The 13,546-nt window shown below is 44.4% G+C and overlaps 1 protein-coding gene across 14 annotated transcripts in view; it reads left to right on the plus strand.

Annotated features, from left to right (window-relative positions):
- The first annotated feature begins 606 nt into the window (after window positions 1-606).
- PROSER3 (proline and serine rich 3) overlaps window positions 607-13,546 on the plus strand; it is a 31,138-nt gene continuing 18,198 nt past the window's right edge. For 2 of the 14 annotated variants that reach the window (XM_053268408.1, XM_053268410.1), the window contains exons 1-4: window positions 727-1,185; window positions 1,371-1,428; window positions 1,963-2,086; window positions 2,628-2,776. Coding sequence is in view for 4 of the 14 variants with exons in the window: in XM_053268423.1 (XP_053124398.1) it covers window positions 729-791 (63 nt within the window). In the remaining 10 variants the exon portion in view is untranslated. Of the gene's footprint in view, window positions 700-719; window positions 1,186-1,367; window positions 1,429-1,962; window positions 2,087-2,627; window positions 2,777-4,211; window positions 4,344-13,546 lie in introns of those variants that run through there. The other 12 variants (XM_053268412.1, XM_053268415.1, XM_053268409.1 and 9 more) reach the window with 12 other exon arrangements.

Here is a 13,546-nt window from a genome sequence, read left to right on the forward strand (position 1 = left end):
AAATAAATCCCGTCGTGTTGAATGGGACTTTCTTCCCAGATAAGTGTGCATAAGATTCATTGCACTGCAGCAGCTTGAACACCTTGGGAGTAAGGTCCTATTACTTGGGAGTAAGGTCCTATTGAACACAGTGGGGTTTACTCCAGGTAAATCTGCATCGCATTGGGCTCTGCGCGCAACCCTATGCAGGTCTAGATGTCTGCGTAGGTGTACATGTACAGGCTTTTGTGTGTATGCATGCACATGTGTTGACCCGGATACAGGCCACTTCAAAGGCGGGTTACAGATCGGAAGCCGTACTGTTGCGCATGGCCTGAACGCGATGAGTGAATTAACTTGAATTATCCATGCCCTGTAGATATGTTAAACATAATGTGTGAACAGGGCTCGTGTCTGGTTGCTACTCTTCAAAAACCGTTTCTCTCGGGTGGACATGCATGTTTCTTGCGATTCCCCCCGTTCCCCGCTTTAACGATAAAGGATTCATGCGCCGGTCTGGCACCGAGCATGACGGTACTTGTAGTTTGTAATCCCCGTATGGCGCGCGTCAGAGGAGCGTTCCTTTCCGGCGGGCAGGGCGCTCATGGGAATTGTAGTTCTGAGGCTGTCATGGGGCTGGGTGGGAAAGAAAAGCTGTTTACCCGACACCCTCTGCGCGCAGCGATTTCCTAGTTTGGTTGCTAAGTGACCGCTAAGGCGGTAAGTTTAGCTTGGGGTGAGCGGGAAGGATGCGGGGTACGGGTGGGCCGTGGCTGAGCGCGCGGTGGGGGAGATCTCCCTACGCTGAGGAGGTAGGGCCGAAGTCTGAGGGAGCCTCGAGTGACTGGAGCCCCGAGGAGAGCTGGTCCTCTGGGAGCAAGCATGATTTGTCTCCTTTGCCAAGCAGGGTCCCGTTCCAAGTTCTCTCCCTGGCTTCTCCAAGATAGGACAAGGTTTTTTTTTTAATCGAACCAACAAACTACCAAAGCATACAGTACGTTGCCAAGATAGCCCTATCTCCAAGATAGGGCTGAGAGAGATTCCTGCCTGCAACCTTGGAGAAGCCACTGCCAGTCTGTGAAGACAACGCTGAGCTAGATAGACCATTGGTCTGACTCGGTATAGGGCAGCTTCCTATGTTCCTATGATGACCATTAAGTATAATGGGACTCATGGCAAGAGAGGGGATGAGGAGCACCATCATAGGTATGCTTACTCAGAGGTAACCTCCACTGTGTTCAGTGGGGCTTGCTCCCAGGTAAACTATAGGCCTTGGCTTTCAGCCTCTACCTGGGTGGAAGTAAGCCCCAATAAATGCAAAAGGCTTACTTTGGAGTAGGCTTTTAATAAATAACAGTAACTAATTACTGCATTTTTCTTTCTCCGAGGAGCTGACGGCAGTATAAGGAATTCTCCCCCCTCCTTTTATCCACACAGCAACCCTTAGAGGTAGGTTAGGCTGAGAGAGAGAGAGAGAGAGAGAGAGAGAGAGAGAGAGAGATTGTTGACCCAAAGCCATCCAGCAGGCTTGATATTTGGATCTGTGTTTCTCCCATCCTAGTCTGAGTACTACTTTAAGAGTGTGCTGTAAGTGTTCAAAGGGATTCAGTTATTTACTCTGAGAAAAATCCATATGACTTCATGAATTGTTGTTGTTGTTCTTCCTCTGAGGAATGTAGGGTGGCATATAAGGACCCTGTGTGTTATTGGGTAGGCTAAAAGTGTGCTTTATAGCTGAGTGGTGATTTGAACCCAGGCCTCCCCAATCTTCATTTAGTATGTCATACTGGTCCTCCTTGCCCTTATACTCTTAATTAATCCAGAAGGTTAGCTCTATTTTAAATAAATGTGGCTCGCCAACAGGGTTTAACATTTCAATTTTACCTGTATTGGAATGAAATTTTACTGCTCTTTAAGCTCCATCTCTGCATCAGTGTGGTTTCTGCATTAGGGTGACCCTTCTCCCTCCCCCCTTTTTGGCAGGACTCCTGTAGACATTAGCAGCTGGTAATGTTTATCTCCATGCTGTGAAAAACTTCACCTGGTGATCTTTGCCGATGAAACTGCTGTTAAAGACAGAAAGAGCAGGGTGGTGTGTCCTCTTCTGGTAGGTTGACAGTCCTGTCTCAGGGCTGGACTTCGTGTTCCTACCTATCAGATCTTGCCCAAACACTAAAACTGTATTCAGGATGGCTTTCACTGTACTGGCCAGGGTTACGATTTTAGAGACCTTTAATTTTGTTAATGTTTCAGATTAATTTAATTATGTTAGTGGTGTGTGTTGGTGGTGTGTCTTATCTGCTTTGAGCTCTAGAGACAGGTCAGACTAGAAATTAAAACAATAAATAGAGTTGGAATGTTGTTTAGCTTTAATAATTTATTTCCAATATGCTCATATGTTTGTGTTCATTCCTGGCATTTTTATCATCTGTTTCCAACTGTTTATAGTTTCTTGTTTGCAGCAAACTGCTCTGTGAACCGTTTTGTTTTTCTAGTGATGTATTGCTTGGTTTGTGTTGTGGTTCTGTCTTTTTTTCCTTCCTTCCTTTAAAAGCAAAACAAAACCCTGCATTGCTCAAGGGAGTTCTGTCTTGGACTAAGTTTGTACCAAACTGATTTCTCCTATGACTTTAACAATTGTATGACAGACAGAAATGCCACATCCCAATCTTTTCCTGACAAGGGAGAAGTCTCCCCTGCTGAATTAGTCTTGAAGCTTGCACCCCAGGCTCCTGTTCTCCAGCACCTGCGTTTCTCCTGCATCTGAAGCCTCACCTCCCTCAAGCCACAGATCCTGGTAATATGCTGCTTCTACAGTCTTGGATCCCTCTTTCCTTCCCCCTTCTTCCCCTCCCTCATCCCTCTACTAATTCCTGATTTCCCCAACCATACCACTCCTGCACCTTCCTTACCTCCCCACCCCTTCCATCTATGTCTGAATTATGTTAGGCTCTAGGAAGACTTAATACACACACATATGATAGTTAGTAACATTGGGTTGATGTTGTTGCTAGCCATGATTGAAATATTATTAGTAGTTCAGATTGATTGTTCTGTTCTCCGCTCAGTTAGATTGATGCTGCTGTTCTTCAATAATCAATAAGGCCCATTGAATTGTTTGAAGTATTTTTGGGTCTTCTTCTTTCTACCTTCATGCCCAGACTATACATGGTCACCGTATAAAGAACTGGTCACTTTGTGACACTGGTGAAACAAGCCTAATTTCATATGCTAGCTCCAGAGTATATCTAGCATACAAATCAGGCTTGCTTCACAACAGCGGGGGAAGGTGACAGCTCCTAATCTCTTCATGTTTTACGGTAAGGGAAGCCAGCTCTTTCAGCGATGGTTGCCAGACTTTCTACGCACAAGGAGTATTTGTTTACAGAAGTGCAGGTGTAGCGTGTCTGGCAGCTTTGGGTTCTAGCTTGGGTTGGAGATGATCCCAGATCTCCTGCTTGCAGAGCAGAATGGATTGCACTATGTGTCAAAATAAACTGTGCCAGAGCTTTATTAATTGCTAGACTTGGGGTTTTTTGTGTTTTTTAAAAAAATGATACTGAAAACATACGTGTACCGGCGATTTCCCACATTACCTGGCTTGCAGACCCGGGTTTGCTAGTGTGTGTAAACTTGATATATGATATATTTGCAAATGCTTGTTTGTGGTGTTCACACATTAAAACAAAAAGTATACCTAAGAATGTAATGTATGAAGTGGGGTGCATGTGTGCACGCACACATGTGTTCTAGCAGTACTTTGATAATCAAAATGCTTGAATGTGTTATCTAGTGTAATGCTCTATATAAACAGAATTTTACCTTATTCTGTTTTACCCTCCAGGTTGTGATCTCCAAATCCTTTTAAACTGAAACTAGTTTGTAGAGTGTGTTAATTTTTCTTTGGAGCCTTTTCTGTATGCCTCACTTGTCGGCTAGCTAGTTTATTCCTCGGCCAATGGGCAGCAACCTTTACGCTTGTGGTTATTGCCTATGTAGAGTTCTAGCGGTGTGAACAGCTGAACTTTTTCTGCTACAAAACGCTGTTCATTGTGGTTTTATCTGATTTTTGTTGATGCTGAAGTGTCTGTGCATTAATTTGCTGGGCGAAGTCATTTAAAAATAACCCAGAAGTTTCCACAGACAAGACTGGAACATACACACTTATTGGCCTGCTTGGGTGCCTGGAGATCCATGAACGTTGATATAACTAGATTAATTCTCTTTTAAAGACTTATGGGTACACCTTAAGAAGGATACTGTGGAGCTGGAAAAGGTCAACCAAAATGAGCAGGGGAATGGAGCAATTCGTCTATGAGAAAAGGCTACAACAACTGGGCCTTTTTAGTTTAGAAAGAAGACTGGTAAGGGGGGATATGATGGAAGTGTATAAAATTTATGCATGGTGTGGATAAAGAGAAGTTTCTCTCTCTCATCGTCTTAGAACCCAGGGTCATCCACTGAAGCTAAATGCTGGTGGGTTCCAGACAGACAAAAGAAAGTACTTCTTTATACAATGTGTAGTTATACTATGGAATTTGATGCTTTGGTGATGGCCACTAATCTAGGTAGTTTTAAAAAAGAGATTAGACAAATGCATGGAGCATACAACTATAAGTAGCTACTAGTGTGGATAGTTATATATTTCCATTAGGACCAGAGGAGGACATGCCCTTGAATGGTGATTTAAATAATTAAAACCGTGTCCTTCCATGAAGCAATTTTAATCAATTTGATTTAAATCAAATCAAACCCGGAAACACTTCATATTTTTTAAAAGTACAGAACAAGGTGGGCTAGATGCTCTCTGCATCTTGGCTGACTGCTTTGTGCCTTCCATGCTTTAAGTTAGGCTGAATTTTGGCTGATCATCAAATGTTTTGTTGAAAAGGAACCCTGAATGAGGGGGTTGCTTATTAGTTTGCATATATGTATAATAATCAAGATGTCCATGAGCAGATTAGATACTGGTGTGAGCTTTTTGGAAAAATTTGAATTGGGAAATTTCCCCATGGAAATTTCCCCCTTATTTGCATAACATCAATGTTTTTCTCAAAAAATAAAATAAACTACTATACAAATTTTCCTGATGCCCTAAATAGATTGTGATCTGATTTGGCATGTGATTTGACCTTATTATTCAGTTTAAAAAAACACCACCATCGTGGGAGCCAGCGTGGTGTAGTGGTTAGAGTGCTGGACTAGGACCGGGGAGACCCGAGTTCAAATCCCCATTCAGCCACGAAATTAGCTGGGTGACTCTGGGCCAGTCACTTCTCTCTCAGCCTAACCTACATCACAAGGTTGTTGTGAAAGAGAAACTCAAGTATGTAGTTCACTGCTCTGGGCTCCTTGGAGGAAGAGCGGGATATAATGTAATAATAATAATAAATTTCCTCTCATTGTATCACCATTTTTCAAGTAGGCAAGTAGAAATGTTGGAAATGGAAAATTTTTCACAGAAAAATGTGTGGGAAAATATTTCCAGAAAAACTTCCATTCCACATCTTTGTGGTCCTCTGTGGTTGTGTTCCATGATCTTCTCTGATCTTAGTTGAGCAACTAGGTCCAGAGTGCAAGTTCTTTGGATGATGTGGAGGCAATTCTCAGTTGACTAAAGGTGCCTGTCCAAAAATAGCACTCCTGTGATGAAATGGCTACTGAAGGCTCCTCTGGCACTCATATAGCCTGACATTAGATTCATGCTTAACGGAAGTCCATTGCACTGACTTCAGTGGGACTTACAGTCCAGTTAAGTGTGCAGACTTCAAGGCTCATGATTCTCCAGTGAGTGTTGTATCTGAGTTAGTTGGCACTTGGAAATTCGGTTGTGAATCTGAGCCTTCTCAGGCATATGGCATTGGAAAAGGTCATGCAGATGGATTTGAGCTTTGGTGCAAAAATGTCTGCCCTCCTGAACATAAATAGCTGGCTAGAGGAAGCTCATAAATACTTGCTTGCTGCTAAGTGATCATGTTGAACCATATTGTTTTCGTAAAAGCGGATTGCTCTTTTCTTTTGAAATTGGCAGCGGTGTTTCTTCTCAGGCTATCAGTGTGTGCCACAAATAACTGACAGACATGTCATGGCACAATGACATGGGGAGGAGAGCTGATCTTGTAGTAACGAGCATGACTTATCCCCTTTGCTAAGCAAGATCTGCCCTGGTTTGCATTTGGATGGGTGACTACACGTGAGTGCTGTCTGCTGTAAGACATTCCCTTTAGTACAAGGCTGCTCAACTTCGGCCGTCCTGCAGCTGTTGGTCTACAACTCCCATAATCCCTGGCTATTGGCCACTGTAGCTGAGGATTATGGGAGCTGTAGTAAAAAAAAAAGCGGGGGGGGGAGTTGAGCAGGCTTGTCTTAGAGGGTGGGACTGTAGCACAGTGGAAGAACATCTGCTTGTATGCAGAAGGTCCCAGGTGCACACCCTGGCATCTCCAGGTAGGGCTGGGAGAGACTCCTGCTTGGAGAGCTGCTACCAGTCAGTGTAGACCAGTGGTTCCCAACCAGGGCTCCTCCAGATGTTGCTGAACTACCACTCCCATCACCCTCAGCTACGATAAATTGTCGCTGGGAATGATGGGAGTTGTAGTTCAGCAACATCTGGAGGAACCCTGGTTGGGAACCACTGGTGTAGACAATACCGAGCTAGATGGAGCAATGGTCTGACTCGGGTGGAAGGCAGCTTCCTGTGTTTGGTGAGTCAAGCAGCGGAGTAACTTGGCTGGACTTGCAAGTCTGGGCTAGTGGCATCCTCCCTTCACAGTGAGAGAGCAGGAGAGCTATTTCAGCATTGGTGTAGTAGGAATCTTTTTAAAATTAGGATTCTGAGTTGGTAGGATGGGCCTGGGCAGGCTTAAGGCTCCTGGGAGCTCCTCTTCCCACCCCCCCTGCCAGATCCTTGGAAGCCACCAGCACAAAATGGCAGCTTGGGGAGGCGGAATCAGTTGCAAAATGGCAGCCGCTTTGGCTGCTGTTCCATGGGCTGCTGCTAGTCTGGGGAAACCTGTTTTGGATTAGGAGGAAGAATTCTCAAGTTACTCAGGCAGGCATTGCAGGCCGGCCAGCAGTCACTCTGAAGTGTTTTGATAAGCAGCAGCTAGTGGCAACTCCAGCACCATCTGTAAGCAAAGGGAGGCAGCTGCAGCTACACCTGCAGAGGCAGGGAGCGACCTGGGAGCCGGCACAAGAGAAATCTCCTGGGAGCGGCCCTGCCCATTCCGGAGTAGGAGGATAGAGTGAACCAAGTTGTGAGAGCCTGGATTGCAGCCTCTCCTGGGGCAAGGAAGTGGCATGAACAGATTTTGAGGTGGAATCGGGGTGGTGGGGAGGAGGTTATATGGCTAAACAGTGGAGAATTTCTTGAGGTGCTACTACAGCTTATTACACCTTGTAGTTATGGGTCTAAGCAGGGGACATATTCCTGTAGGACTGGGCAGGACATTTCCTGGCACTTCCTCCATTTAGCCCCTTCTCTGTTCTGCCTTGGTTGGATGGGTGCTATCTCCTTCCTGACAGTCATGCATTTCTCTCAGTTGTTTGGGCGCGTCCTGCTCTCTTTTTCTCCTTCCATTCTAGTCTGCTCTGCTTTTGTAGCCTCTCTTGATGCTATTGGCTGATTTGCTCTGATGGCTCAGGGAGCCCATGTTGGGAGGAGAATTGAGCCCTTCTGGCTTCCATGGCTTTCCTGCTCTGATGCAGTAGAGCAGCCAGGGTCTGTAACTCGTCATCCCCAGCCACATCAGTTGTTGTGGCTGAGGATGATGGGAGTTGTAGTCCAACAACATCTGGGCACCCAGGTTTGAGAACCCCTGCTGTAAAGGGACTGCTCATACTTGGCCCAACCAGCCAAGCACTTAAGGAGTCACTGGAGTTCTTGGAATCTGAACTGCAAGGTCTGTGAGCATCCCGTGTCTAGATAAACCCACTTATTAATGGTAATACTCCAAGGGATTTTGAGTGACATCTTGCAGGTATAGGTTGATAGTGTGGTCTTGAAGCATTTTGCTGACACTTCCAGTGTGTGAGGTACAAGGTATCTCTGGACTGGGGCAGATTGCAGAGCAATGGGATCAGGATGGGTGTTGGGCTCAGTAGCCCTGTTCCGGCTACTTAGATGGGTTGGGGTCCTAGCAACATCTTTCCCCCTTTGGCTGAATGTGCCTCAGCCAGTGGCCACAGGCTGGGGAACTGATGACGACGACGACTAATGTAATCTCTATGCTAAAAGAAGCAATTGATCTTCAGGTACCAGCCCAGAGTGATTCTGGTGATGTTAAAACCAAAACCAAAAAACCTCTCGGAACCATAGTAGTTTTCTGCCTCCAGAGGGGGTGCTGCTGTGTGCCATCTGCATCGTTCTTTCTCTACCAGCTGCAAGATATATATAGTATAGACGAAAAGCTAGGCAGGCGGAGAGTAGGGAAAGGTAGACAGACAGTTATTCTGGGCCACTATCTAGCAACTTTGCTGTTTGAGAATGACCCCGAAAGCAGTGAGCTGGAAAGAGGGGTCAGAGCCTTTTTGTTCTACAGAAATTTGCATAAAATATAGGCACCAGGAGAAAACTCAGTGGGATTTGCCTTATTTACCAGGCCTCTTAGCATCTGTATCTGCGGAATTAACGGTCTGTTGATCTGCAGCTTCTAGAAACATTGAGGGTTTTTCTTATTACCGAAGATGTTTCTGATTGTAATTGTTCTGAAATCTTTTCCTTCTTCTCCCACAAACCTTGTGAATGAATAAATCCAGTTTATTGTTTAGCCAGAAGGCCATAACGATCAATTTTTACATTTAAAAAACCCAAAGCATTTTAATACATATATAACACAGAAATCGATGTAATTCAGAAAACAAAGCATGCATAGCCAATCTGACCTAAATCTATAAATGGTCACCATAACAACATACCTGCATGATTTTAAAACAATAATTGCAATATTTAACAGATTAGCTTTCTTTTAATTTCTTTCTTTTTGCTGTAACTATTGCAAACTGAGCAGCTTTAAAAATTACAGGTGTATATTTGTCATTAAAAAGTAATTCCGTTTTCTGGTTAACAGGAATACTAAAGATCTTTTTCATCAAAACAGCAGGTAGACGTTTCCGATGATAGCATAAAGAGGTCAGAAAAATGTGGAAGACTCTCCATAACAAATCTCAAAAATACAGAATCTGGTCCCTTTGAGGAAGAAATTGTTTGCCTTTATCCCTGTCCAACAGCAATTTGGAATTTGGCCATTGGCCTGAGCGGAGTTTAACATGTACCAACAGCATCTGGTACATGCTCCAGCTTTCATCTGGGATGATCACATGCGGGGTGGGGGGGAGAACCTTGAAAATGCTGAGATGCTTCTCTTTTATCTCCTTAATGCTGACGACTGCTATTTCAGAGGCCAAAAAGCAGGACGAGCAAGAAAATGGACAAGAACATCTACATTCAGAGAAGAATGATTCAAGCCTGAGCAAATGCCATAAAGTAAACCACAAGCCATTTATTTAATCCCATCTGGGTTGCAGATTTCCCCTTCTTTGTGCCACCATATTAAAATGCAAAGCCAGTCTACTTTATGTGCCAAGCCACAGGGGCATTCTTTCAACCTGCCAACCTAAAGGCGCCACTTTGAAACCAAGCATAGGATCACTGCTGCAGCCGTAACTCTTTGGGCAGCGCTGGAATCTTTGGGTGTGTTTCTTTCACTGTCGTGCAACTGAGAATAATCAGTAGTCCCTGCTTTCTCTTGGGATAATGTGTATTCTGGGGTCAGGAGTTTGTTAGTACAGAATGGGTAGTGTGCTAGAGAAAGAAGCAAAGCCTACATCTTCAGCTAATGAAGCATGATCATCACGTCGTCTTCTGCATGATCCCCACTGCACATTAAGGTCATCGAGAGAGGTCCATCTCTGGATGCCACTAGCTCATCTGGTTGTGACTCGGGAACGGGCCTGCTTTGTAGTCACTTCTGGACTCTGGAATGAGCTGCCTATAAACATTCAGCTTTCTTACCAGCCTTTTAAAAAGCTCTTAAGACTCATTTTTAAAGCCAGGTTTTTAGTAATCTTTGAATTTTTTAAATTGTTTCAACAGTTTGTCTTATTTTGTTTTTGTTGTTGTAGTGAATTAAAGCCTTTGTCTCAGAGTAGCTCACGTGAGGGGAAAAAATGCTGAATCATCCCTGGCGAGTTGCCTGGCTGGGCTTCTCATAAAACGATTCTATATTTCCCATAGAATTAAAATGCTGCTGCCGCCACCCCTCTTATTGACAGAGCTTGAACCTCCCTGGGCTTGGGGTAGAATCCCAGGGAAAACTCTTTATTTTGCTATTGGATAACTACAAACACCTTCCATGTGAAGGCCTATAGCTGCTGAGCGCTTGAGGACGCTTTTGCACCAGAGAAATCCCCTTTCCGCCCTCCCTTTTCCTTGAGTTAAAAAACTAACTCTGAGAGGCTTGTAAAAAGAACAACAACAACAAAAAAAAAACCCCCACCCAGTTTTATTCCATTTGCTACAGACTGCTTCCATCTGAAGCTTTTAGGTTTTAAATATACTGAAAAATACTTAGTAAGTTACAGAAATAGGTTGTCTTAGGCTTCGGTTTCAGGTTGCAATTAGACACGCTTAAAAGTTTGCAAAAGACTCTGTAACACCCTAGTTGGGTTGACCGTAGGCTAGTGTATCTTATTTTAATTACATTGCAGGTAAACAATAATAGAACAGTATTGGGAATATGCAAAGCACACACAAAGAAATTAAGTATCTAACACAAAATCTGCCTAACAAACTGATCCCTATGCTGAATTCCCTTTTCCTTGAAAACTCACCCAACACCTGATGAGAATCAAGCTTCCTGGAATCCTGCCTCTCAAGGATCTCCAGAGTTATTTCATGAAAGAAACCTCCATGCTGGCTCCTGCCATAAGGGAGCAAACTCCATGCCCCTCACTAAGCCTTTCTGCATGCACTTCTCCAACGAGACTGCCCTTCTTGTTCCCAGAATTCCCAGCAACTGCTCTCTAGATCCCACCCACCTGGTGTACTGATTGGCTGCCCTGGAGTTCACCAGTCTGTCAGTCGAGACAAGGGTTCACTCCCTGCTAACTCTTTAGAACAGTCCTGCACAACATAACGCCCGTGGGCCAGATCTGGCCCGTGTGGACATTTTTGATGGCCCAGGTAGCCAGCAACAGCAGGAGCCCCAAAGTTTGGCATTTGTGTGGGGCTGGAACAGTCAAGCACCCACTGACTGAGGAAGGATAGGGCTTGTTTTCTGGCCACTGTCCTTGGTTAAAATTGTGGGCCTCTGTGGGGAGGGAAGGACCCATAACTAACCAGTAATTGCTTTCATATTTATCTTTATAATTTTACTACAATAATCAGTGCACTGAAAATTGACTTCACCCCCCACATACGTTGTCATGGTTGTTTCTGGCCCATTGGGACGTTTGAGTTGTGTACCCCTGCTATAGAGGGAGGGGAGGCTGATCACTACAGTTGTGTTTATTTTTGAGAACCGCCTAGAGCCTTTGGAGCTGGGTGGTATATAAATTAAATAAATAAATATGTTCCCCACCAGTGCAGAGATAATGATGATCAGCAAGGAATCCCAAGTATTAGACAGGTCTCTAGTAGCTGTCTGGTTAAACAATCATTGCCAGGCTTAGTTATGAATTATGCACTTCTCTGTTTTGTCAGGTGCTAGGGTGGTCCAAACTTTAGGGTCTTTGTACCTGATGGGTCTAGTGCAGGAGACAGATTATCCTTGGGGGCCAGGGAAGATTTCTTGAACAGCATGGATTAAGATACTTAAATCTTTCCTTCTGTTTAAGACTTTGCTTCATCAAGTCTAGCTCTTATTTGCCCTAGTTGTTTTGCAGCAGATCAGTGGCCTCATCTGAGGCATTTATAATGATCTGATCAGCCTTTTTGGCACTGGAAACATATAGAAATCCACATAGGGGTCTTTTCATTGTGCTTCAAATTGTACTGGGTTGAAGACGAGCATCTTTCCTCTCTCCAAATTTTTGTGCCACAAAAATATATGTGAATAGAAATTGTGTGCGTTGGATCTGGTGACTGTCTGGAGCAGAGCTGACTATGTTCTTGTGCATTCTCCCGATTCACTTCTTCCCACTCATGTCATCCAGATGCTGCAGGCTGCATGATTTAGTGCTAACCTGGATCTGTGGAGGAAATTGTCAAGGGGAAATTTTGTGTGTGTGGGCATGTTGTATAATGCCAGGGGAATCTGTTGTTCTGGACAGTGCCACTTCTGCTGTCCCCCAGTCTGTTGTTAGACTAGGAGGGAGCAGCAGAATCTCTGCTTGGTGGTTAGGTGTGCTGAGTCCATTCAAAATCTGCATTGGGAGCATCCTGCTGTTCTGATATTGTGTGAGTGCATCCTAAATCCTCAATTTATGATAATTCTTTGTAATTAGTGTAACTTTCAGTTTACTATTCAGATAGCCTTTTAAATATTTGACCAGTCCATTGCCATTTTTCTTCCTCTTTTAAAATCAATCAAATGCCAAACCTACTGTTTGCGTTCTTAACAATAATGTTCTGTTTCCTAGTACAGAAGAGGGTTTTTCCCTCCCATTCCTCTCCACCGAAAGAGAGAGTCAAAACGTTGTTTCCAGCCAAAATGGTCATTTGCAATGTCACTCTTCAGTTACACTGAACAGTACCGGGAAGGTTGCGAGACCCTGTGGCTATGGAATCTCATTATCGCCTTTCCACACATTGTTCAGTGGCAACTGGGGAAAGAAGCATTCCCATCACTGCCCCCAGTGTACAACAGTGGCTGTTCTCTTTGTTCTCGGAAGTTAATGCAGGTTTGAGGTATCTGGCTGTACTTCTCTGCAGAAATAGCTGCGAAGGGGAAATAATCCCCTCTGTTGGGAGGGACTCCTGGCACCCAGAGATGTAACTGTGATGGTCTGCTGTCTTCAGAATGGGGAGAGGCGCCTTAGCTGCTAGGAAGCATGTGGGAAACAAGGGGGGTGGGGGAGGACCTGCTCTGTGCTGTTCTATCCTCCTCTGCTAAACAAGCACAGAAGAAGCAACTGTATCTCCTGGGGAGCCTTTTGATCTCCTTGCCAGTGCTGTGTGCCGCAGGATGTGGCTTTAAACCACAGGCCAGTGCTGTAACACAGACCAAGGCTTGACAGATTGACGGGCTAGGGAGCCATTGCTATATCTGTATTTACCTGAAAGGGACAGGACTCTGAAATTAAGATGACCCCCTGATTTCTTACATCAAAGAACCTGGAAAAAACCTAGCCTTGGATTCAAGTCAATACAGTAATGAAATATTCATTTGTCCCAGGCAGCCTGTTTCTATTCCAAGTCTGTTACTTGCAAAGAGAATAAAGTGAATCCCATTTATCCTGCCCCCATAATGTCTGACACTAAGTCTGGTAATTTTGTTAAGTGTCCACTGTTTGACTCCTAAATTTTGGGGTCGGTTCCTGGATCCAAAGAGAGTTTGTCAAGGCCTAGCACTATCGGCACAGTTCTGTCTCTTAGGTTGAGAGCTTGGGAGCAGACAGGCTCCTCCTG

The sequence above is a fragment of the Hemicordylus capensis genome, chromosome 7 (genome assembly GCF_027244095.1).
Source record: "Hemicordylus capensis ecotype Gifberg chromosome 7, rHemCap1.1.pri, whole genome shotgun sequence".
NCBI classification, from domain to species: Eukaryota; Metazoa; Chordata; class Lepidosauria; order Squamata; family Cordylidae; genus Hemicordylus; species Hemicordylus capensis.